Source organism: Ranitomeya variabilis, chromosome 1 (genome assembly GCF_051348905.1).
Source record: "Ranitomeya variabilis isolate aRanVar5 chromosome 1, aRanVar5.hap1, whole genome shotgun sequence".
Lineage (NCBI taxonomy): Eukaryota > Metazoa > Chordata > Amphibia > Anura > Dendrobatidae > Ranitomeya > Ranitomeya variabilis.
Window position 1 is genome coordinate 1,054,571,665 of NC_135232.1, and position 26,329 is coordinate 1,054,597,993.

Here is a 26,329-nt window from a genome sequence, read left to right on the forward strand (position 1 = left end):
CTTTATTATTGCAGTGGTTCTTTTTACGATAGGATTATGGGGTTAGTAATGGTGGCGTCCTACAGATGCCTCTCCATTACTAATCCCTGGGTTTAAAGTCAGCTGACAATGCAAAGTTCAGATCAATCCCAAACTTATTACCCCACTTGCCACTGCACCATGGCAAGTGGGAAGGGCAAGGCTGAGCACCAGATTTGGCGCATCTTATGGATGCGCCATTTCTGGGGCTGCAGAGGGCTGGTATTAGTAACCTGGGAGGGGGCCAATATCCATGGCCCCTTCCCTGGCTATTAATATCAGCCCACAGTAGTCTGTTTAGCCTTTGCTGGTTAGAATTTATAGGGGGACTCTACGTCATTTTTTTCTGGGGTTCCCATAAACTAACCAGTAAAGACTAAGCAAACAGCTGTGATCAGTTATTAATAGCCTGGGAACCTTTCGGAAAATTGTCCCCTTTCCCAGATTAGTAACATCAGCCCCCAGTCATGGGCTTTCCTTCTGCTGGTTATAAAAATTACGTGAGATCACACACCAATTTTTTTATTTGATCCTTAATTTTACACACGATGTACACAGTGGGTGCTGAATACAACTCCCACTATTGTCATCTGGTCACGCTTAGCTCAAGGAGACAAAGCGACAATGGTCAGAGCTGTCTTCATTACCTGGCTCCTGGGAACTGCGCAAATTATACCAGTTTTTTGCAGGTGTGTCACGCTGATGACACATGGATGTCATCAATGTGCACATGTGCAGTACATTTTGAGGCTCAAGATCCTGATAAAAAATTGATATGCCTGCAGGTTTTTCACACGGACACAGTCCATGTGAAAACTTGACATGTGAGCACAACCATTGACTACAATGTGTGTGCGTGTGTCCGTATTTGTGGTCCTTATAAAACGGACTACATACGAACATGAAAAACTGAAGCTTGAAGAATAAAGCATGCATGCTTTTCTAATCCTGGAGAACCATAAAGTGACTTGGATTGAAAAGTAAGAACAATGTAAATTATTTCTGCAAAAGATTAGTTAAGATTTTTATGGCATTAATTTTCAATTATCCAAATTTTATTTATTTTTTTCATAAAATTAGCCAACCATTACTACATTACTACTACTAAAGTATTGATTGATGTAATGTAATACGATAATACAACATGTAATCAATTTATTTTTAATTGAATGTTTCATGAATATATAATTTTATTACCATTTTTGATACATACGATTATATATTATATTATGCACCATTACATTTTTGTATTATCACATTACATTTACGCTATTATTATTAGGACTATTAGTTACAATACCATGCACATAGTATAATATTTTATTTATTTTCTGGATTTTTCCTTTAATTATAGCAGATTTATTACAATTAGAGTACAATCATCAGAATTTAAAACAGCCTTGATTGTGTTTTAATGGGGTGCAGCGATAGCCCTGGTGCTAACATGCCCCTCTGCCATATAGAAATGACACTTAGTAGGTGCAGCCCCTTACAGATATTGCTATCTAGAACCACCCATTTTCTACTTCTTTTCATACTACAGTATGCTATATGCCACTTATTTTGGTAGGTATTTTTTTTAATTGTGTCTAATGGTGAAAAGAGCTGATGTTAATATATGCATAAAAATTGTGATTGTTTTCCATAGAAGCATTTCTAGCATATTTTACCCAATTAAAAAGAAAGAAACAATTTCAGCAAAATTACTACATGGAAAAGACAGTGAGGAGCGTTTTTCTGAGCGGTGTAAATCAGTAATAGTGTAAAGTTAGAAGGAAAGCTTCTCACTTGCTAGGTGACTGGCATTTCTAAAAATAAATAATTGGATAAATCACAGGGATTGATAGGAAAAAGTATTACAAACAAAACACGTTTCAGCTGTACCAAGCCTTCCTCAGGTGGCTCTCTTTTTTGACTCAGACACCTGAGGAAGGCTGCATACAGTCGAAACGTGTTGTGTTTTTCATAATTTATTTTTTTCATCAATCTCGGTGATCTATCCAGTTATTTCTTTTTGGGAGCGCTTGTTACCTGGATCATCTTATAGCAAAATGATAATAAAATGTTGTTTGCCGCATATGTTATATGTTTGGTCTTGTAGAGGCATTGTGCTGCACCAACTATAAAATGTTAGCTTTGCCTAAAATGGGTTGGATTTGTGTCTCTCCATGATCAATGTACATGCATTCCTTATGTCCTATTTGTGTGGAGGTTTACTGATGTGATTTTTTATGTTGACATCACAATCCAGGTTTCAGCACTGCATATGACTTGCAAATTGGTATTGAAGAATTAGTAACCGAAATTTGCAGCAGCGTACAGTACAGTGCATATGAAAAGGATCTTACAAAACCTCATTTAAATGCAGTTGACAAATTTACAATAGAAATAGTGAAGGTTATGGCGACACTCAAAGTAATGTCCATAGTTTTAGTTTTTGCTATGTGTTTTAATAGTAACGCATAACTGACTCATAATTTGTGCAAATAAGGGAAAAATTAGGCTGGGACAAAGGGTAGGCAAAATAGGCAATTGCCTAGGGAGCTATGGTAGAGAGCAAAATGACTAAATTATTTAAAAACTCCTCTACTATTTTTTTTTTCTTTTTTTACTCATAAATGTACTCTTTTATGCTGTGAAGTCAAAATATGTTTGATATGTGGCTTCTTGTATTAGATGACAATGTAGGTTTTGGGGTTCACATATATATTTTTCAGGTGCAGCAATCCAGGACAAGGCTGTAGGAATAATTCTAAACTGAATGTGGTACCAATTTATATAAGATCTATAAACAAAAGTAGAAAATTTGTGAAATCAGTCATTTACATTTACAATACCGGTATTGGGCAAAATATAGTCTTTAAAATAATGGTTCTACAAATTGAGCGATATTTATCGATGCAGAAACCTAACTTATGATACCAGGTCTGTTAAAACTGTAAAATCTTCAGTACAAGTACTGATGGCTTATACATTAGGTACATTTGTTCCTACTGTATAGCAAACACATTTATAATTTAAATGTGTCAATGACCCTGCAAAATATCGGCACCATGTACATATTAAAAAAATAACAAATAACTGTAACCCTAATGTCAGCTCAAATTTGCCTTTATGTCTTATTGATAAAAACAAATATATAAAAACGAATTTTCTCTTGACTATATTACATTTTTACATTATATATGTATGTGAAATGTGGCACTACTGATAAAATAAAGTCTACACACCTTTAGTAAAATTACAGGTTCTCCTGTAACAGCCAGAAAACAAAAACATATCTGCTCTAACCTTTTATCGATGTTGAAGTGACTTGACAAACAATAAAACCTATGAGTAAAACAAATGTATGGTGAGTTTTTTATTAGGGAAAATGTTAGATAAAATTAAAATTATCCCTCTATGGGTGCATACAGTATTTGTGCACAAGGCTCACTAAATTTCTTGGGGAAATACTTTGGCTGTAATTTTTTAATAACTCTTTGTGAACTTTTCATCCATGGACTTCAAAAAATAAATGACTCTAGAGGTCATTTTACGACATATCCATTGAGGTCGTCCATTATGTATTCCATGTCAGAGAGGTCTGGAATTTGAGTACAAACAAAAACCCAAACGATATAACAGGTTTGGTATAAATGTGTGAAAACCAAAACAACACAGACCTAAAAATTAGGATTTAGTTATGCATTAATCTAAAAAAGCTCAAATATTTAAAAATAAATTGGTGAGTGGATCAAACATAGGTGCAAAATAGTCATGGGTCAGGTCAAATATTACATTAAACAAGGAAAAGATAACTAGGGAATAGATAGCTGATACTCAGTTTCCCTACCTGGCAACGGAGGTTGGCATCCTAAGGGGAATCAAAGGGTGCCAACCTCCGCTGCCAGGTAGGGAAACGGAGTATCAGATTTCTATTCCCTAGTTATCTTTTCCTTGTTTAATGTAATATTTGACCTGACCTCTGACTATTTTGCACCTATGTTTGATCCACTCACCGATTTGTTTTTATATATTTTTTAGCTTTTTTAGATTAATACATAAAGCTAATTTTTAGTTCCATTTTGGTTTTAACTAGTACAACACAAGACTTTGGCTACACTTCTCTTAGCTACTTTTCTGTTCTGATTGGGACTTGCTTCTGGTTCATGTAAATTCTAAAGGTGACATTTATCTTCATTTTTGAGTTTCTAAGATTGACAAAAATTTGGCTATAATAAAAATCTTCAATCTACTTGAAGAATCCTATGTTTCCCCTGTGCTGCCTGATCTCTGGTTCCCTGCCGGTCTCCATTTATTTAATCGCATCAATCAAATGCCTTCTACCCATGTCATGTACCCATTCAACCCATGGGCCTCAGTGATCTCATGCCAGCCACCTCTAGACCAGGTTGGAGAACCCATACGAAGCATTGGTAGACAGGGAATTTACTAGGTCTGTAATGTTTTTCTTATTTCCTTTCATTTACCTTGTGTAGGCCTCATTCAGAAATCCGAGTTTCATCTGTATATTGGATCTGAGTTTCATCAGTGATTGGTCAGTGTGTAAGATTTTACCATCAGTGTGTCATCAGTGATTTTCTGGTATGAAAAAAAAATACGTTGCAAAGCTCGTCCTATACATTACAATGTTAATCAAGGACAGCACACGAACTGCAAACTGATGCCATTCATTTGCTTTCCGTGATCTTTTAAGGAAACGTCTGCGTGTTTTTTGCAGATACAAGGAATAGCACCATAGACATTACCGGATACATGTACTATCCATGAATAACATGAATAGAACACGTACATGAAAAAAGCACATCTGAATGAGGCCTTAGACAACCTTTTATCAACCCATAAAAATCCATCTAATAAAGGATAAAAATGTGAGTTATCACACAAATAGTGTCAAATCCACCAACAACTCAACAGAAAAAACAGCACTGTGAAAAATACAAGTTGGAGCAAGCCACTGGCATCTTGATCTTGACCAACCAGTCTCACCAACAATCCTTAAAGAAGAGAGGCAGCCATCCAAAATTTAAGTTTTTTTACATTCACCTGTTGTTGCAACATTTCAACTTCTGTTGAAATCTTTTTCAAGCCTGATATACTTGGCAAGAAAGTGAATAAACAGAGCTGCCTGACTTCTGTTTGGATATCCTGCACCCATTTCTAAAATGAAGAACATATTTTGTACGGACAACCGACAATAATACAATTACTGGATTGTGGCAATGAATAATCGGTTGTTGTGAAAACGTGTGTATACAAACATATATATATACTGTATATATATATATATATTTTTTTATATATAATACCCAAAATTGGAACAGCACAACTCCTATACTTAGCTTCAGGTGCAATGCCCATAGACCACCCGTCCACCGGTCGTCTCCAGTCAATATTCAAACAAAAGCAGGCAGCACTCTGTTTCCAAGTAAATATGCAGGACTTTAATGGACCCACATGTCTCAGCGACGTTTCGGCTTGACTGAGCCTTTCTCAAGCCTTGAGAAAGGCTCAGTCGAGCCGAAACGTCGCTGAGACATGTGGGTCCATTAAAGTCCTGCATATTTACTTGGAAACAGAGTGCTGCCTGCTTTTGTTTGAATATTTATATATATATATATATATATATATATATATATATATATTTAATCTGCATGGGAGAACATCAGTTACCAGAGTTTTTTCTTGCTTTATAGTGGGCTATTGTGGTAAGGAATGTAAATCTTCAGGAATTAATCCAGCCGTGGCTCCTATCAACTATTTTCTCCTTTCTTCACCTGACCACAACAAGCTTGGAAAATTTTGCTTTTTCCCATGGCTTGTCATTTTCATTTAAGGCTGTCAGAATGCACAATTAAAGCTCCACCACGGTTATGCTACAACACTGTAAGTACACCAATATATTGGATATATTTACGGGACAGACTCAAAAATGCATATTTTCCTTGGGTGCCAAAACTATTGATCCCACAACTCATTATTAACTCTGTTACTTGTTTTATCATTTTGAGTGCTCTTTGGGCTCTTTTGTAGTGTTCTGCGATGGCATTTCAGTCATTTAAACTGACTCTGTCAATCAAAGAGTTTAAAGGGGTTTTGGCAGTGAACATTCATTTTTTAGCATAGAATATATTCCCTTCTACGTTAGATAGTGATGAACCCATCTAAGATAAGTTTATACCCTTCGTATGCTTACCTGGTATATTGTATTGACCGTGACAATGATATGTCTTTGCATTTGATGTCTAGTTAGTGTTACCAAAAGTGTTGAAAAGTAGCTGTAAACCTCAACTTGACTTTAATGGCATTTTCTGTATTCGTAAAAAACAATGACTTGATGTGTAAAAAAGGCTTTTCAGATAAATCTATTGAAAGTATAAAATGTGTGCAGACTAGTGTCCTAATCTTTTCACTGCAACGTGTTGCTGAGATTTTCCTTTTTGCAGTCAAGAGGTTAGGACTGAAAGACAATGTTTAATATATGTATAAAGCTTTTTCTCACCATAATGTATTGGAGTCATTTCTGTCTTCCAGTTCAGAAGACAACAAATTATTTTCAGTAAAAGCTAAGATCTTGCTTTCTAAAGAACCTACCGGTTGAAAATTAAATGTAGTGTGCAAACACTAAAATCATTTTAATGGCTGAATATCTTACCTTGAATTTGCAGCACTATTGCTAATGCAGTCCCTTCAGGATCAGAAAAATAGAACTAATGTCTTCAAAAGGGTGATCTAACTGCATAAGTTAGTGTACATAATAGAGCCAATACACAACATTAAAGAAAGTAAATGCAACAGGGAATATCATTCTCGACCATCTGTCTATACCATTGACATCAGTCAAATCAGGAATTTTAATTTTCATTTGGGAGGCGCTTCTCCTTAAGCGCCCTTTTTTGTGAACTATGTGCCTATCCAGAGTGCTTCTGCTGTACATATCTCTATTGGCGATTGGCTTGCGATACTGGATGCTTGCACTGTCGTAGGAGAACATGGTGGCTCGTGGATCAATGGTACTAGTTAAGACTTCTGACCCGCTGACTTCATTTCGGATCTCAAGAGTTGTGAGCAGAATGTTTCCATGTGAATCAACCTGTGAACAAATAAACAATCAATATAGTAATCAATATAGAAAAGCATTTTATATATTAATGCATGCTATTCTATTCTTACTTTTACAAACATTTAGCTAACAATTCTTCATAAAGCTAATTACAAATTACATAGAAAAACATTCTTGTAATTTAAGTACACTAATTAACCTTATCTGTTCATAATATTCAACTGTACATGTAGAACAAAAAAAAATAATAAAATGAGTAATGCTCACCTTCACTGATCCTCCGTTGCTCGTATATTGACACTTAACATGACCCAAATGGACTCAATGTCCAAGACCTATTTCAGTATACCGGAAGTGATCTGAAATACTCACTGAGCCAGGCACTAGCTGAGCCGGATCCCCTCTCTGAACAGTGACTAGTTGAATGTAACAGTTCCTGTGTAGCAACATGAGACCAGCAGCAAGCAGCTAAATATTGAAATGGCAGCTTTAGGAGATCAGTAAGGGTGAATATTAGTGCTATTTTTAACAGCCTAAGCCCTGTTAAAAAAAAATAAATGTAATCTGCTGGACATTAGAGTTTGTTATCTTCCTGAAATACTGTATAAATTCCAAAATAATTGATACTTTTGCTTATCAAGGCACTGTTGAATTAAGGATAGGGAAATGAGCGGCTTATCCATCCACAATGAATAAAAATTAGTTCATATCTTATGACTAAAGGCAATTGGACGCCAGAAACACATCAAGTTTTTATAAATACTCAATCTTTAATAAAGCATGAACTAATTTTTATACATTGTGGACAGATGTGCAGCTCATTTCCCTATCCTTAAATCTTGGGCTGAACTTCACCAGCAGGACGGACAGCCGACACACAGATTCTAACCTCAAATATTCCCCCCTCTCTCCACTGTTGAATTACTGTATTTTTGTAATATAAGGTGCACTCTTTAGCAAGAAAAAATCTTGCTGAAAAGTGTGTATTCTTATAGACCGTAGGCAAATTCCAATGACTACACAGAAAACTGTCAGTGTCCTTCCCAAGCACTGAATGAAGTGTCATCTCACTCTACTTTGTCAAGACTGATCTATTTGATCAGTACAAGGCAAGGGAGAAAACTGAAATGGATCTGCACTTCACAGATGCTGCAGGTCCTGATTGGTTAAAGGACCTTTTAGGTCATGTAATCACTCACATGCTTAGAAGGAATTTGAAGATGTGTGTGTACATCCAGCAGAGCTGTGTGTGTATATAGATGCAGCAGAACTGTGTGTGTAATTAAATGCAGTAAAGCTATGAGTGTGGGTTTGCATCAGTGCAGATGAGGTGGGAGACTTACATATCCTGCTTTATGAAAGATCAAGTACCATACACTAAATTAGAATAGCTACAAAAGTTGAGGAACACCAAACATCTGCAAAGGCTTGAAGACTCAAAAAGAAGGATTATTTAACACATATTCAGTATGATGTACAGAAGACTTTATTAAAATAAATTACTAGTGGCTTTAGTTCCTTGGGAACAGAAACATTTTTTTTTTTGAGATTTCATGATGTACAATAACAAATTGTATTGTGGTACCGTGTTAGCCAAAAAAATCGATGTGAATACTCTTCTGCCCAATGATGACAGAAGTATTCTAAGAGTGAAACCTTTATTGGCTAACCAGAAAATGTTTGCAAGCTTTCAGAGCACAGTGGTTCCTTCTTCAGGCAGGATTACAAATAGATTAATAAGAAACAAGCACAACATTTAAAGAATACTACAGGAGGACATTTGATAGGGGGTGGGAAGTGTGATGAGTCCATAGATAAGCCAAGGTAATCAAATTAGGCATTTTCTTACAAATGGAGAGGCAGTGGGAATAATGTTCTTAGGGTACCGTCTCACTATACGATTTACCAACGATCACGACCTGCGATACGACCTGGCCGTGATCGTTGGTAAGTCGTTGTGTGGTCGCTGGGGAGCTGTCACACAGACCGCTCTCCAGCGACCAACGATGCCGAGGTTCGCTGGTAACTCTGACTGAGTGCAGCCGTACAGTGAGAGCAGAGCGCAGCAGTGACGTCACCGCTGTGATCTGCTCTCACTTTCCGGCCAGCAGACAGACAGAGCAGGAAGCAGACGGCAAGGGACCTGACGGACATCAGATGGTGAGTATGTACGGTTTTTTTTTTTTTACTTTTACGCTGGTAACCAGGGTAAACATCGGGTTACTAAGCGCGGCCCTGCGCTTAGTAACCCGATGTTTACCCTGGTTACCAGCGAACGCATCGCTGGATCGCTGTCACACACAACGATCCAGCGATGACAGCGGGAGATCCAGCGACGAAAGAAAGTTTCAAACGATGTGCTACGACGTACGATTCTCAGCAGGGTGTCTGATCGCAGTAGCGTGTCAGACACTGCGAGATCGTAACGATATCGCTAGAACGTCACGAATCGTGCCGTCGTAGCGATAAAAATGCCACTGTGTGACGGTACCCTTAGTTATCTGGAGTCCGTCTGGTGGAGGTGTGAATTGTATCCATGTAGTGACTCATAAATCCAGGTGTTAAATTGTTTACTTCGTTGACACTAGGACTCATTCATTAGTTTGTATTTCCAAATTTTTCTTTCCCTGTGGTCCTTAAAATTACCTTTAGTATTAAGACTTTTAAGTCTGGCATACTGTGTCCAGGTCCAGAGAAATGTTTTCCCACAGGTGTGTCCATTTCATTCCTGATTGTGTGCCTGTGTAAATTCATCCTAGTTTGTAGTCTTTGCATAGTTTCCCCAATATGGATACTTTCAGGGCACCTCGTACATTGTATCATGTACACCTCGTTGGAGGATGTACAAGAAAAGGAACCCATGACCTTATAGTCCTGATTTGTGTTTGGTACACGGACTATATCTGTTGGTAATATGTTAGGACACGTTTTGTACCCCACTTCTGCTTGTCAGAAGTGTCCTCTCATCACCATCAGTGACTGGCACATTCCCCTGTAACAATAAAAAATGCCAACAGAAGGTTTGTCACTTGCTGCATTTTTATTTTTATTTCATAGAATCTTGGTGCCTCAGACGCACGTTCAGTTAAAAATCTGTTGCTGTGCAGGAGATTCTTCCCACACGGCAACAGTTAACAGCCACCAGCCAATCACAGGCCGGCAGCTCACGTCAGCGTGCACGTCACCGGTGTATGATGTCACTATCATACGCCGGTCTGTGCCTCAGCTGAATCGAACAGAGGGCACTGCTGGATCTTGGCCAGTTAAGGAGAAACTTTTTTTGTAAAGCCACAGTATGGGGAGCATTATAATACTACGGCGCATTATACTGCTATGGGGGTGCATTATACTGCTATGGGGGTGCATTATACTACTATGGGGGTGCATTATACTGCTATGGGGGTGCATTATTCTGCTATGGGGGTGCATTATAATGCTATCTGAGTGCATTATACTGCTATGTGAGTGTATTATACTGCTATGGGGGAGCATTATACTGCTATGAGGCTGCATTATACCGCTATGGGGGTGAATTATACAGCTATGGGGGTGAATTATACAGCTATGGGTTTGCATTATACTACTATGGAGGTGCATTATACTGCTATGGGGTGCATTATACTGCTATGTGAGTGCATTATACTACTATGGGGAGTATTATACTGCTATGAGGCTGCATTATACGGCTATGGGGGTGAAATATATATAGCTATGGGGTTGCATTATACTGCTATGGGGTTGCATTATACTACTATGGGGGTGCATTATACTGCTATGGGGGTGCATTATACTGCTATGGGGCTGCATTACACTATATACTACTATGGGGGTGCATTATACTACTTTGGGGTGCATTATACTACTATGGGGGTGCATTATACTATATATGACTATTGGGTGCATTATACTACTATGGGGCTGCATTATACTGCTATATACTGTATGACTATGAGGTGCATGATACTATTATATATGACTATGGGGGTGCATTATACTTTATGTATGACTATGGGGGTGCATTATACTACTATATATGACTATGGATGCATTATACTATTATGGATAACTATGGGGCCAATGTGGATAGACATGAGGCAGAGTTGGAGGACACATGGGGACCAGAATGGGAGGACACTTGTGGTCCAGATTGTGGGACATTATTACTGTAAGGGCTAATTAACCCCTTTCTGCCAGCTTAAGGAATAGTACGTCAGCTGGCAGATCCCCTGCTTTGAGGTGGACATGTCAGCTGTTTTGTACAGCTGACATGTGCGCGCAATGAGCGCGAGCAGAATCACGATCCGCCCGTGCCCATTAACTAGTTAAATGCCGCCGTCAAGCGCTGACAGCGGCATTTAACTAGCGCTCCCGGCCGCGCGGCCGAAAACTGCTCGCACCGCTGACCCCCGTCACATGATCGGGGGTCATTGGTGCATTGCCATAACAACCAGAGGTCTCCTTGAGACCTCTATGGTTGTTGATGGCCGATTGCTTTGAGCGACACCCTGTGGTCGGTGTTCAAAGTACACCTGCATTTCTGCTACATAGAGGTGATCTGTACTTCACCTCTATGTAGCAGAGGCGATCGAGTTGTGCATGCTTCTAGCCTCCTATGGAGGCTATTAAATCATGCCAAAATTTTTTTAAAAAAGTGTTTAAAAATATAAAAAAATTAAAAAATATATAAAAGTTCAAATCACCCCCCTTTCGCCCCAATCAAAATAAAACAATTAAAAAAAATCAAACCTACACATATTTGGTATCGCCGCGTTCAGAATCGCCCGATCTATCAATAAAAACAAAGCATTAACCTGACCGCTAAATGGCGTAGCGAGAAAAAAAATCAAAACGCCAAAATTACATTTTTTTGGTCGCCGCAACATTGCATTAAGATGCAATAACGGGCGATCAAAATAACATATCTACACCAAAATGGTATCATTAAAAATGCCAGCTTGGTGTGCAAAAAATAAGCCCTCACCTGACCCCAGGTCACGAATATTGGAGACGCTACGGGTATCGGAAAATCACGCAATTTTTTTTTTTTTTAGCAAACTTTGGAATTTTTTTTCACCACTTAGATAAAAAATAACCTAGACATATTAGGTGTCTATGAACTCATAATGACCTGGAGAATCATAATGGCAGGTTAGTTTTAGCATTTGGTGAACTTAGCAAAAAAGCCAAACAAAAAACAATTGTGAGATTGCACTTTTTTGCAATTTCATAACACTTGGAATTTTTCTCCCGTTTTCTGTTACATAGCATGGTAAAACCATTGATATCGTTCAAAAGTACATCTCGTCACGCAAAAAATAAGCCCTCACATGGCCATATTGACGGAAAAATAAAAAAGTTATGGCTCTGGGAAGGAGGGGAGCGAAACACGAAAACGAAAAAACGGAAAAAGCTCCGGGGGTGAAGGGGTTAAAGAATATTATTTTTGAGGATACTCTTTTCATTGTGGTGGATGAAGAGGTTCTGTTATTGTGCAGGGCGACATGGTCGCTTTTTTCTTCATCTGGTATAGTGTAGAGGTTGGGGAAAAATTGGAGAATATGTGCAGCGCCCCAGAGTCCTGGCCGTTGCAGTAATGTCGTTCTTCCACCAGGGGCAGTGATATTACGTCTGAAGGCAATAAAGGAGATCTCTTTGCCAGGTATCACAAACCATACAACACACTTTACACTCCAGTCCACCAGTGGGAGCTATGCTCCTATCTATTAGGGCACTCCTCACAATTAGGTAAAACTGGTGGTCTGGATAGAAAGCTAGTCAGAACCAGCCAGGGTTTGGCAGAAGCTGGCTGGAGCGAGTTCCAGTCAGATCCAGACTGTAGTCTGAGGAGGACGAGGGTCCACGGAGCTGTGCCTGCCCCACGTGCAGCAGCATCCTAAGAAAGAGACATTAGAAGAGAAGTGTATTGCAGAGGGTGAGAAACGAAGTCATAGCAACAAGGAGAGGAAACCAGAAGGAGTTCTGCCCTGTGAAAGGCTGCCTCCTTCTGAGGCGCAAGAATCCGGTGGCCAGTATACCGAGGGAGTAAGGATCTCTACGCTTTACTTCAGAGACTGGCAGGACAGTTAATTCCACGTTAGCTGCCCGACCTTATACCCAGGAGGCACGGTGGCAACTTGTGGGGGCCGGGGCATGATAGAGTCCCTGTAAAAAGCCTCAGGCCATCAGTTATACGGGTTTGTCCTATCCTATCCATCAGGGGGACAGAGAGAAAGAGACTTAACATCCACAATAGTTGTGAGGACCTTACCGAGAAGCTCAGCAGGGAGGTACTACAACACCCAGGCGCTAGAGGAAGGCTATTGATTTCCACCTGGATAAGGGGACTCTGGATTTGCCTCCAGACTGGCCGGACTCTACCTACCCTGAGGTCCGTACCTTGGACTGTGGGTAAAGGTAAAGAGACTGCAACCTTGTGTCCTCGTTATTCACTGCGCCTCACACCATTCACCATCTACACTCTGGGAAGCCCTGGGGACATACTTCACTTGTGGGAAGGTATACCATCAAGCTGCCATAACATCACCCCAGTGGACCCCTAAGCAGCGTCGGTCACCCTGACCGAATACCACAGGTGACGTCACGAACATTATCCCTTTAAAGACCTTCCCCTCCACTTTTACAACGGACGTCCCTAGGGCCACGGACCGGGTCAGCCACCGTGACATCCCCACAGAATACCGAAGGACCTGGTACCGAGTACTCCACTGCCCTGCGGGGAGCGCTCCATATGCTCTAGATAACTGTGTTATTTTCTGTAGAGATGAGTCCTGGCTGGAAGAAGTGATGGTGGTGTGCACTGGATGAAAAGCGAAGATGAAAGACTTCAACTAGAGATGTCACCAGTGAGTCAGTGTGTTATCTGTACACTGACACTATACGTTGTATACTTTATACAGAACTAATGTGTTTAATGACACTGGCGATCATTGTATTATCCATACACTGACACTATATACAGAGCTCCTATGTATAATATCACTGGTTATCACTGTATTATCTGTACAGTATACACTATATACAGAGCTCCTGTGTATAATGTCACTGGTGATCACTGTATTACCTGGAAATTGACACTATATACAGAGCTCTTATGTATAATGTCACTGGTTATCACTGTATTACCTGTACAGTATACACTATATACAGAGCTCCTGTGTATAATGTCACTGGTGATCACTGTCTTACCTGTAAAGTGACACTATATACAGAGCTCCTATGTATAATGTCACTGGTGATCAGTGTATTGCCTGTACACTATAGACTATATACAGAGATCCTGTGTACAATGTCACTGCTGATCACTATATTACGTGTACACTGACACTATATGCTGTGTAATATATACAATTATATATTTATTAATGATTGGTATTGTAGTATTCGGTTGCTATGTGGTTGTAATATTTGGTCCGGCCATGGAGTGGCCGTATTTGTCCCTTGTATGTGGTATTATTCGGTAACTATGTTGTAATATGTGGTCCGGATATGGTGTGGTGGTATTTGTCCCTTGTATATAGTATTATAGGTCACCATGTGGTGGTAATATGTGGACCGGCCATGGTGTGGCCGTATATGTCCCTTGTATGTGGTATTATTCGGTCTCTATGTGGTGGTAATATGTGGTCTGGTCACGGTGTGACAGTATTTGTCCATTGTATGTGGTATTATTGTTCATTTTAAAAAATGTATGTGACACATTCCCATAAAGAAATATAAATAAAAATATACCAAAAAAGAGTATTGGATATTTTAACAAATACTGTATTTAGTAGGTTAGAGTAGAGTAGGGTCTGGCCAAAATAGTCAAACCTAGTCGTGGTGGCGGCTTAAAAAAATCTTTTAGCCAAAACAAAAGCTGCTGGCTATGTATGTGATCTGATGTTAGATGGGAACTGATAATGTGTGATTGGTGAGGATGTGGTGCAGGTGTGGAGTTTTCCTATGAGTGGGCGGTGGGACTGTGGAAGGTCGAGGGTTGAGGTGGAGCTGGCGTGAAGCATGGGCAAAGTCTCAAGGGGGGCCAAAAATTTTGCCAGTATGGGGCCCTGAAATTCCTGGTGGCGGCCCTGCATATATCAATAGGATTCTTTATATATTTTTAATTTCCAATTAAAGAATGTTACACAACTCTCCCGAATCTGGGCTTTGCTTCCCTCACCCCTTTCTGCTGAACTCTGTTGTACTCCATGTTGGGCTTTGTAGATGGCCCAGTATGTTACCATGTTATACCACATCTACCTGGGCCTATATAAGGCCTACTAAGACACACGAATAACTTTTAGTGTTCTTGAGTCCTGTCTACCTGCAGCCTCCAGTACCTTTGCTACCCTCTTCCCAGTCTCCTGTCTGCCTATGGCCTCCAATGCTTCTACTACATGTTTCCTAGGTGCCTGCTGCACTGAAGCTTGTGACTCATGTGCCCTCCTGGACATTGGGCTTGGAGGATCCACCTCACCAGGTAAGCCAAAGCACATTATTAGACAAAATAGGATTGAAGGGAGAAATGGAAGAGATTTTTTCAAGTTTAGATTTCCTTTAATTCATAACAGTCTGAGGTCAGTTTTTACTTTATAATTTCATTTAAAAATGTTCTTTTCGCACTTATGTTTTTATTGATTTGTTCACCATGGACATTTAGATTATAAGTCAGAGAAGTGAGCTATTACAAACCAGAGAAAAGTAGTGTGATATTTCGAGGTAAACCTGTTATTTTCTTGGAAGGAAGAATATCTCGAGAAGGTGAAGATGATATTTTGTCTAATAAATACTACATTGATTTATAAAGAGTCAGCAGAAACATAATAGAGATAAATAGACAATGAGTTGAAGACTGAATTTATAGTAGAGGGTCAGGTGTAGCACCCCTAAAGACTGAGAAATAACTTTGGCTACAAAAAGTACTGCATTGCAAGGATAATTGAGGAAGCCTACTACTGGTGGACCAAGAGCATGAGTTTAATTAACTTTATATTTTGATGTGTCATATTTTATATCATGTTAAGGCCTCGATCACACCTGCGTTTAAAAAATTACTTCGGTTTTCAACCAGAAAAGTTGGATGAGTGAAATCCATTTTGTATTCTACATGTCATGCGAGTGCTATGGGAGTGTACGATTTTTTTCTCACTTAGCATCCATATGACATCCGTATGACATGTATTCATTACATTTTTTTCTCTGCAACTATTATTCTACAATCATTTAAAGACCATTTACAGTATTCTATGCTACAGAATGTGAATATACAGTATGTGTAAAAATTGTCCGTCATACAGAAGGTCCATGTGCCATCCATTTTTTTTCTCACACCGATTGACTTGCATTGGCCAGTCTTGTCCGATATACGCGGCCACTCGTAGCATGCTGTGATTTTTTCTCATCCAGATTCCAGCTGACAAAAAGAAATGCAGAACAGCACTGACTCATTGAATAACATTGGTACAAGTGCAATCCGATTTTATCGGATTGCACTTGTCCGATTTATACACAGATGAGAGCGAGCTCTAAAGGTGTTTTCCATCCCTTTCTGCTATTTAACATGTAGCCCCTGTCAGATATAAAAGTAATAACATAATCATCCATCAATCCTCCATCACTCTCAACCACTGGCTAGGTCACTGTTGTCTTCCCTCCTTCTCTTCATGCATAGTCAGCATTTGACTGCTGCAGCCAATCAGTAGCTCGATTGGTGACCAACTCTCTGGTTGGGGTACTCTGACAGTCATGTGGAGAAGCACAAATTAGCAAGGAGAATATATGTTATTTATTATTTTTATAGCACACTTGGGTGGAAAATCCATTTAAGGTTGCATATTTCTATAGAAGTAAGAGCAAAACATTAGATTACACAAAGGATAATTTTAATTTTCAGGGTAATAATAATAATAATAATAATAATAATTTTATTTATATAGCGCCAACATATTCCGCAGCGCTTTACAACTTATAGAGGGGACTTATACAGACAACAGACATTACAGCATAACAGAAATCACAGTTCAAAACAGATACCAGGAGGAATGAGGGCCCTGCTCGCAAGCTTACAAACTATGAGGAAAAGGGGAGACACGAGAGGTGGATGGTAACAATTGCTTTAGTTATTTGGACCAGCCATAGTGTAAGGCTCGGGTGTTCATGTAAAGCTGCATGAACCAGTTAACTGCCTAAGTATGTAACAGTACAGACACAGAGGCTATTAACTGCATAAAGTGTATGAGAACATGATGGAGGAACGTGATTATGTTGTTGTTTTTTATTAATAGGCCACACAGGGATAATTAGGTTAATGCGTTGAGGCGGTAGGCCAATCTGAACAAATGAGTTTTTAGTGCACGCTTAAAACTGTGGGGATTGGGGATTAATTGTATTAACCTAGGTAGTGCATTCCAAAGAATCGGCGCCGCACGTGTAAAGTCTTGGAGACGGGAGTGGGAGGTTCTGATTATTGAGGATGCTAACCTGAGGTCATTAGCAGAGCGGAGGGCACGGGTAGGTTGGTAGACTGAGACCAGAGAGGAGATGTAGGGTGGTGCTGAGCCATGGAGTGCTTTGTGGATGAGGGTAGTAGTTTTGTACTGGATTCTGGATTGGATGGGTAGCCAGTGTAATGACTGGCACAAGGTTACAAGGGTTACAAGGGTAAGCTAAAGGACAATGTGCTATATCAAAATTCTAATTTCATAGCCAATATCATCTGTCTGTTTCTAAAAATGTCTCTGGACGGATCATTCAATGTGACTGATACTAAGACAAAGGGGCTGGCTTGACTTGTGAAGTGGCTGAGGCCAATAGCCGGGCTCCTTATTATGTGCCAACACACAAAGTGGTTGGGAGCTCTGTGAATATAGAAGTGGAACTACTGGGAGACAGATAGGAGATTCAAAATTGGGAAAATGGGACAAATTAATGTATATTAATTCAATTATTTTCAATTTGCAAAACATAACATTCTAGGTCCCCAAACAACCACTTTAATACAGCCAGAATTAGTTATGATGTACGGCAAATTTTTCTCAATTGCTTAGATGGGTATGCTCAAATTATCTAATTGCTTTAATTAGTTAGACAGCATGAAAATAAGCAAATTTGCAATTTACTTGTTTTTTTCTATCTGCTGTCATTCTCCTGCAATGAGAGCTTTCATCTCTTGTACTGTACAGCTTGTTTCCATGGAGATTGGATTCCAGACCCTTGCAAGAGTGCACAAAAGTTACATTCCTGATTTCTATATAGCAATTAGCAGCTCCCCCCTTCTTCTCAGCTCCTGACAAGTGCTACTATAAATCTTGCAAAACCACCAGCCCAGCAGCTTTCAAAAAGGTTTCCCAATCACTGCTTTCAGCTCTTGCTGTCTGAAGCTGAAAGCTTGTTCAAATGCCTTGTTATCTCTATGTGTAAGTAAAGTGATAGCAGTATAAACTTAGAACAAACCACTAATAGCTGACTGTGTTATGGCAGAACGTGTGCTGGGTTTTATAATTCTACTAATACTACAGTTCTTCTGTTCACCAGAGCTGCAATTAACAGAAGACTGCCCATTCTGCTAGAAACCAGTAAGTAAGGGGACTGTAAGGATTTGAACCCAGGACCTTAGTGTTACAAGGCTGCAGTGCTAACCACAGGGCCACTGTGCTGCCCTGCTTCTAATCCCAATAATATGAGCACCATGTTGCAGATAGTGCAGCAAGTATGCGTTCATGTTTCGGGTGCTTCCATGAGGTTCAAGGCCATGATGTGTTGGTAGCGAGGTAACACTCAAGCTTGCTTCCTCCGTTCCCTTCCACCAACCATGACAACAGATAGGCGATCATTATCCTCTGCATCTCCTGACTGTTGCACGCCCATCATCTCTTCCTCCTCATCCTCCTCCATATGTTCCTCAGTTCCTGCATGTTCACTAACAGTTTGTCTGGTACCATGAGCCCCCATCGCTCACTGTAATCCACCCTCCCATGGCATCCGCCTGTACGATGACAGTCCAAAACTTAGAGATACTGTTATCCTCCTCTGCTTCCTCCTCTTCCTCTGGGACCACTGCCTCCTCCAGCAGACTATTCAAAGTTTGCTCCACCATGTAGATGACCGGAATAGTGATGGTAATGAAGGCATTGTCAGCACTAACCATCTTAGTAGCCATGTTGAAACTGTGCAGAAGGGCGCAGAGGTCAGCAAGCATGATTTGCACCATATTTGTACTGTGTTGGCCCAGGCTATGCAAAATGACATACTGCATCAGGGCTCATTGCTGCTGCCACGGTTGCTGCAACATGTGCAGAGTGGAATTCCACTGTGTCGGCACATCATATATCAACTTGTTAACAAATAGGCCGAAAGACCTCTGTAGTGATGCAAGTTGATTATCTGCTAGGTGTTAATGGTGGAAGTGAGCACATAGTGACCATGTTTTCTGCAGCAGCACATCCAGGCTGGGACAGTGGCAGAGAAATTGCTGTATCACCAGGTTGAGGATGTGAGCCATGCAAGGCACGTGTGCGAGGTTGCCCCGGTGTAGGGCCACCACCAGGTTTGCACATTTATCACCCTTCCTTGGCTCCAGGTGGAAACAGCCATTGCTCTACTTTCACCTGGATATCTGTCCACAACTCTTGAGCTGTTTAACTGCAATCTCCAAGGCATATTAATTTAAACACTGCATGATTGTGGTGAGCCCTGTTTGCACAGTATGTAGGTGATGGGGATTTCCTCTGCATTTTTGGAATCAAAGAATCATAGAATGTTACAGTTTGATGGGTCCTCAAGAGTCATCGTGTCCAACCCCCTGCTTAATGCAGGATTCACTAAACCATCTCAGACAGATGTCTGTCCAGCCTCTGCTTGAAGACTTCCCTTGAAGGAGAACTCACAACCTCTCATGGCAGCCTGTTCCACTCATTGATCACCCTCAATGTTAAAAAGTTTTTTCTAATATCTAATCTGTATCTTCTCCCTTCCAGTTTGAATCCATTGCTTCTCATGTTTCCATGTTCAAATGAGAATAATGATGATCCTTCTACACTCTGACATCCCTTCAGATATTTGTAGACAGCTATTAAGTCTCCTCTTAGCCTTCTTTTGTTGCAAGCTAAACATTCCCAGATCCTTTAACCGTTCCTCATAGGACATACTTTGCAGTCCGCTTATCATCATGGTAGCTCTTCTCTGAGCTTGCTCCAGTTTTTCATTTTAAAATGTGGTGCCCAGAACTGGACACAGTATTCCTGATGAGTTGTGGTCAAGGAGGAGTAGAGGAGGATAATTAATTCACGTGATCTAGACACCATGCTTCTCTTAATACATCCTGGTTTTTTTTGCTGCTGCATCACACTGTTGACTCATGTGCAGTTTGTGATCTATTAGTATATCCAAGTCTTTTTCACATGTGCTGTTGCTTATGTCTATTCCTACAATTCTATAGATGTAAATTTCGTTTTTCTTGCCTAGATGTAGAATCTTGCATTTCTCCCTCTTAACCCCTTAATGACCAGAGGTCTTTTTGTTTTTGCATTTTCGTTTCTTGCTCCTCTTCTTCTCAGAGCCATAACTTTTTACTTTTTGGTCAAAATGGCCATGTGAGGGCTTATTCTTTGAGGAACAATTTGTACTTTTGAACAGCCATGTTCATTTTAACAAATCATGTACTGGAAAATGGGAAAAAAAATTCTAAGTGCGGTCAAATTGCAATCCCACAGTTGTTTTTTTTTTTACCATGTTCACTAAATGCTAAAACTGTCCAGTCATTATGATTCTCCATGACATTACGAATTCATAGACACTAAACATGTATAGGTTCTTTTTTATTTAAGTAAACGCCAACATTTTGAAATAACAAGAATTACATAACACATAAAATCAGTACATGTAAATGGGAATACAGATACAAAAAGCTGCAAACACAATTCATATATCAAATGCCAATAGAATGGAAGAAGCTACCGCGAAACGCGCATCGGGGCCCGGTCTGCTCTCACAGGTCATGTATCATGCTACTTCTCAGCCTTTTCCTTGTTCCCATTACATGTGTTAGTATGTCATGCAGCTAAACCTGCCCATTTGTGTAATTAAGCACTTGACACTTTAATCTTGCATCACTGTATACATTCATCTTTATTTACTGCAGTCCCAGGCTTGGATATTTTACCTAAATATAGCATTTATTTGCATTAGCTGGAGACTTTAAATTGATATATTGGTACAAAGTAAGCACACTAGTGCATGAGTATTACTATGGTTTGCAAACTGTGTATATATTGATTTTGAATAATACTACATGCACTTTGTTGAAATGTATTTCTAATGGGGCTACTATATATTGAACTAGGGATCTCAATTAACTTAGGATGGTGTATTAATTGAATATTGGGTCTTTTTAAAGTGATCTATTTATGGGTACACATAAATCCAGTGGAAATTGTTAATTTATTGACTTTATTAACTTTATAGGAGTATAGTTCCCATATTGACTAAAATTCTACCTCTGTCTTATTGACCCATTATATTGGCGTTTGATATATGAATTGTGTTTGCAGCTTTTTGTGTCTATATTCCCTTTTACATGTACTGATTTTATGTGTTATGTAATTTTTGTTAAATAAAACATATATCGTTATTTCAAAATGTTGGCGTTTACTTCCATGTGAAATAGTAGGATGCATTGATATTGGAAGTGCCAGCTATCTAGGCCTAGTATTTTTGACATTTGGTCTTTTTTATTTAAGTGGTGAAAAAAATCTCAAAGTTTGTAAAAAGCAAAATTGTGCCATTTTCTGATACCCATAGTGTCTCCATTTTTCGTGATCTGGGGTTGGGTGAGGGCTTATTTTTTTGCATGCTGAGCTGACTTTTTTAATGATACCATTTTGGTGCAGATACAATATTTTGATCTCTTGTTATTGCATTTTAATGCAATGTTGTGGTGACTAAAAAAACTTAATTCTGGTGTTTTGACTTTTTTCTCGTTACGCCATTTAACAATCGGGTTAATTTTTTTATCTTGATAGATCAGGCGATTTTGAATGCGGTGATACCAAATATGTGTATATTTGATTTTTTTATTGTTTTATTATGAATGGGGCGAAAGGGGGGTGATTTGAACTTTTATATATACAGGGTGGGCCATTTATATGGATACACCTAAGTAAGATGGGAATAGTTGGTGATATCAACTTCCTGTTTGTGGCACATTAGTATATGGGAGGGGGAAGCTTTTCATGATGGGAGGTGACCATGGTGGCCATTTTGAAGTTGGCCATTTTGGATCCAACTTTATTGTTTTCAATGGGAAGAGGGTCATGTGACACATCAAACGTATTGAGAATTTCACAAGAAAAACAATGGTGTGCTTGGATTTAATGTATTTTTATTCTTTCATGAGTTATTTACAAGTTTGTGACCACTTATAAAATGTGTTAAAAGTGCTGCCCATTGTGTTGGATTGTCAATGCAACCCTCTTCTCCCACTCTTGACACACTGTTAACAACACCGCAGCTGAAATGCTAGCACAGGCTTCAAGTATCCACTGTTTCAGATGCTGCAATCTCGTATCTTCACAGCCTAGACAATTGCCTTCAGATGACCCCAAAGATAAAAGTCTAAGGGGGTCAGATCGGGAGACCTTGGTGATCATTCAACTGGCCCACGATGACAAATCCACTTTCCAGGATACTGTTCATGTAGCAATGATCGGACCTGACACCCATAATGTTCCAGACCTCTGATTGTCATGCCGACCCATCGGTGAATCGCGATCAGGTGACGGCGTCACCAATGGGCAGGTTTAGTGATGCGCTTCCGGTAAGGGTGAGTTAATAGCCGCTGTCAGATCACGATTCCACCCACGGCTGTTGCAGGCACATGTCAGCTGTATATATGACATGTTATGTGACTGGATAGGTGTGGGCTTAGCACTGGAGCCCACACCAAAGAGGGGTAGTTCAACATCGGTGTACTATTACGCCCGATGTCGGAAAGGGGTTATATACCATTCAATTAGTTGCTGCCCATTGTTCAAGCTTATCTAGATCCTTCTGAATCCATTCTTTGTCTTCTCTAGTGTTAAGGTACCGTCACACTCAGCGATGCTGCAGCGATATAGACAACGAGCCGATCGCTGGAGCGTTGCTGTTTTGGTCGCTGTAGAGACGTCAAACACAGCAGCTCCAGAACAATGCAGGAGCGATCCAGTGACGTAACGGAGACTCACTTATCGTTCTCGCTGGTTGTTAGCTCCATGTAAAACATTGCTGACATCATTGCTTTTGATGTCAAACATGACGATACACGCCGACCTGACGACGAAATAAAGTTCTGTACTTCTAGCTCCGACCAGCGATATCACAGCGGGATCCAGATCACTGCTGCGTGTCAAACACAACGAGATCGCTATCCAGGACGCTGCAACATAATGGATCGTTGTCATTCTCATGCAAAGTTGCTGAGTGTGACGGTACCTTTAGCTATCCCTCCTAGCTTTTTGTTGCCTGTAAATGTGATTAGTTTACCTTCAATTCCCTTATCTAGATCATTCACAAAAATGTTGAATGACACTGGGGCCAGGACAGAGCCTTGTGGTACCTCACTTTAAACACTCTTCCAATTGGATGTGCAACTATTTATTACCACTCTTAGTACAATCACTGAGCCAATTATGAATCCACCTAATCGTAACCTTGTCAATTTCATACTTAGAATGCGTGTCTCATTAAGAGAGAGTTTGAAGGCGCACGTGGAGGCACTAGAGGAGGTGGAAGAGGCAGAAGCAGTGGATAAAGTGTAAGATACAGAAGTTTGTCCCACAAGCCTTGGGAATTTCAAGACTTCTGAATCAGCCCCTACGCTGCCTGCCTTTGCAGCCACCAGACACCCAGTGACCAGTCGGCGAGATGTAACTCCCCTTGCCATGCTTGCTCATCCACGTGTCAATGGTGTAATGCACCCTGTCAGACATAGATTTTTTCAAGGAACAGGTGATGTTGTCTGCAACATGCTGGTGTAGCGCAGGTGCAGGTTTCTTAGAGATGTAATGGTGACTGGCCAACTGGTACTGATAGACTACAATGGTCATCAGCTTTCTGAAACAGTCTGTATCCACCAGACAGAAAGGCAGCATTTCTATAGCCAACAGATTGGAGATGGTAAAGCTCAAGCTCTTAGTTCTGGCATGTGTAGGAGGAAAAAATCTTTTACGTGACCACAACTGTGGGACAGAGGGCTGGAGGGGTGGAGTACTGTGTACATGACAAACAGCTGGTGTCACTAATTCTTAAGGGATTTATGGCAACTCGGGGTCTGCTGAAATTTAAATGTTTTTTTTTCGGTCCAGCAAGAGTTAATGTCAGTCTCTTGCTGGCAGTCTCTTTTAGGTTTGTCAGCTGATGTTTGTTGGTAACCACTCCCACCTCCATTTAAATTGTGACATGACCCATCAGCTGATGGCTAGTTATAGAGTTTTCTTCTTTGCAGATCAGCTAGGTGTGTGGAGCCCACCAGTGACTGTAGTATTGTTGCTGCTGTAGTTCTGTTATCCTGTTGATGTTTAATCTGCTGTTGTGGAGCTTATCATCAGATTCTGAGCTGAGTAGAATCCTTTTTGTCTGTCCCTTGTTTGTCTCTTTACCTGTGTAATATCATCTGCAGCAGTGAAGCTAGCATCCTTGCCGACCAGTGCACTAGCCATGGTTAGTAGAGGTGACAGTCAGGGACTTGGCACGTGATGGCAGAGGGGAGGAAGGACCCACATTGGGCATTAGGAAAGCTTAGGGACAAGCACATGTTTGTGTCAGGAGGTGTCCCATCCCCCACTCCTGACCGTTAGGGTCTTCCTCTCCATTTTCCATCCCGTTGTACTCAAATGCTGTGTCGTTCGCCGTACATACTCCTGTCCCAGCCTGACAGCTAGACTGTGAGTGAGGTGCAGGCGGAGATGTTATGGTGAATTGAGAAAGATGTGTATTTGGTGTCTGCGTGCCTGTGGGTTCACACCAAGTGGGATGATGAGTGGGAACCTCATCATCATCCTCTCTGCTCTTTCCACTCCTCACCCTGTGGTCTCACTCTGAGTCTCATCAGAATCACCTCTGCCTCCGAGGGTTAAATTCTGGTGACGAGGATCTAGATTCTGCTGGGACTCGGATCTGCTTAAAATATTTTGGACATCGGTGCAGATACTTTTTTCCTCTTGAGTCTGTGAATCTTTGGAGCAGACCTCTGATGCCCATGTAAAAATCTCTGCAGATTTACCCATCTGTGGTTCCCCACAGTCAGTTAGGTGGTTGGAGAATTGTGATGACGGGGAAATCAAGAGTAATTGGGATGCCACCTCTGAGGACTGTTCTGTGTGTGAAGCAGTGCTTGCCATCTACTGGAGCACATGCTCTTTCTGCCCCTCATCTACAAGGTGTGCCATTGTGCAGCTTCCAAAGGAAAGGAGTTTAGTAGCCTATCCAGTAACTGAAGTTGTCAGTTGCCTTTGGATAGGAGAAACCAGTGTTTGTTCAGTAGAGCTTTAAGTAACATTACCACCTGCCCCACGTACACCTTGAATACCATGCCTATTCCCCCTCCACCACTTTTTACCACTCATGTTGGATTTACCCTTCCTTTCATTTAACCAGCTGTTTCAGAACCCTAGGCCCAGACCTGTCAGTCATCTGTCACTAAATTAACAATCAGTATTTATTTGCTGAGATAGTATGGCTGGACCATAGAGTTAGCACAAAGTATTTATATGCTGAAATGTGGACTGGTGGCTGGACCACACAATTAGCACAAAGTATTTAGATGCTAAAATCTGGACTGGTGGCTGAACCAGACAATTAGCACAAAAGATTGATATGCTGAAATGTGGACTGGTGGCTGGATCACATAATTAGCACAAAGGATTTATATGCAGGAGTGGTGATAGGTTGCTGTACCACAGAATCAGCACTCCAGATTTATATGCTGGAAGGTCGATATGACGTAGAATCCTATCTATCTGAACCAGCTGAGAATAAACTGCTTAGCTAACTATCTGACTACTTGCAGCAGTCTCACTATGCTGTTACACTCTCAAAATGGCACCAAAGTCACATGTCCACTTTTTATATGGAGAGGGACACGTGACTTCGACAGCCAATGACACAAGCCCTTGTGTTTGCACACTGTGGATGGTTTCTGCTCCCAGATTGGCTGCCAAAATCTCAACACATTAAGTTGATTAAAAAAAAAAAGAATAACAGTCTAAAGCT

General features: G+C 40.4%; 1 protein-coding gene across 1 annotated transcript in view; it reads right to left on the reverse strand.

The window, feature by feature from the left end:
- Positions 1-5,686: 5,686 nt before the first annotated feature.
- GABRB1 (gamma-aminobutyric acid type A receptor subunit beta1) overlaps positions 5,687-26,329 on the reverse strand; it is an 891,901-nt gene continuing 871,258 nt past the window's right edge. Inside the window, exon 9 of the mRNA XM_077279819.1 lies at positions 5,687-7,114. Coding sequence (XP_077135934.1) covers positions 6,767-7,114 — 348 coding nt within the window. The 3' untranslated portion in view covers positions 5,687-6,766. The remainder of the gene's footprint in view (positions 7,115-26,329) is intronic.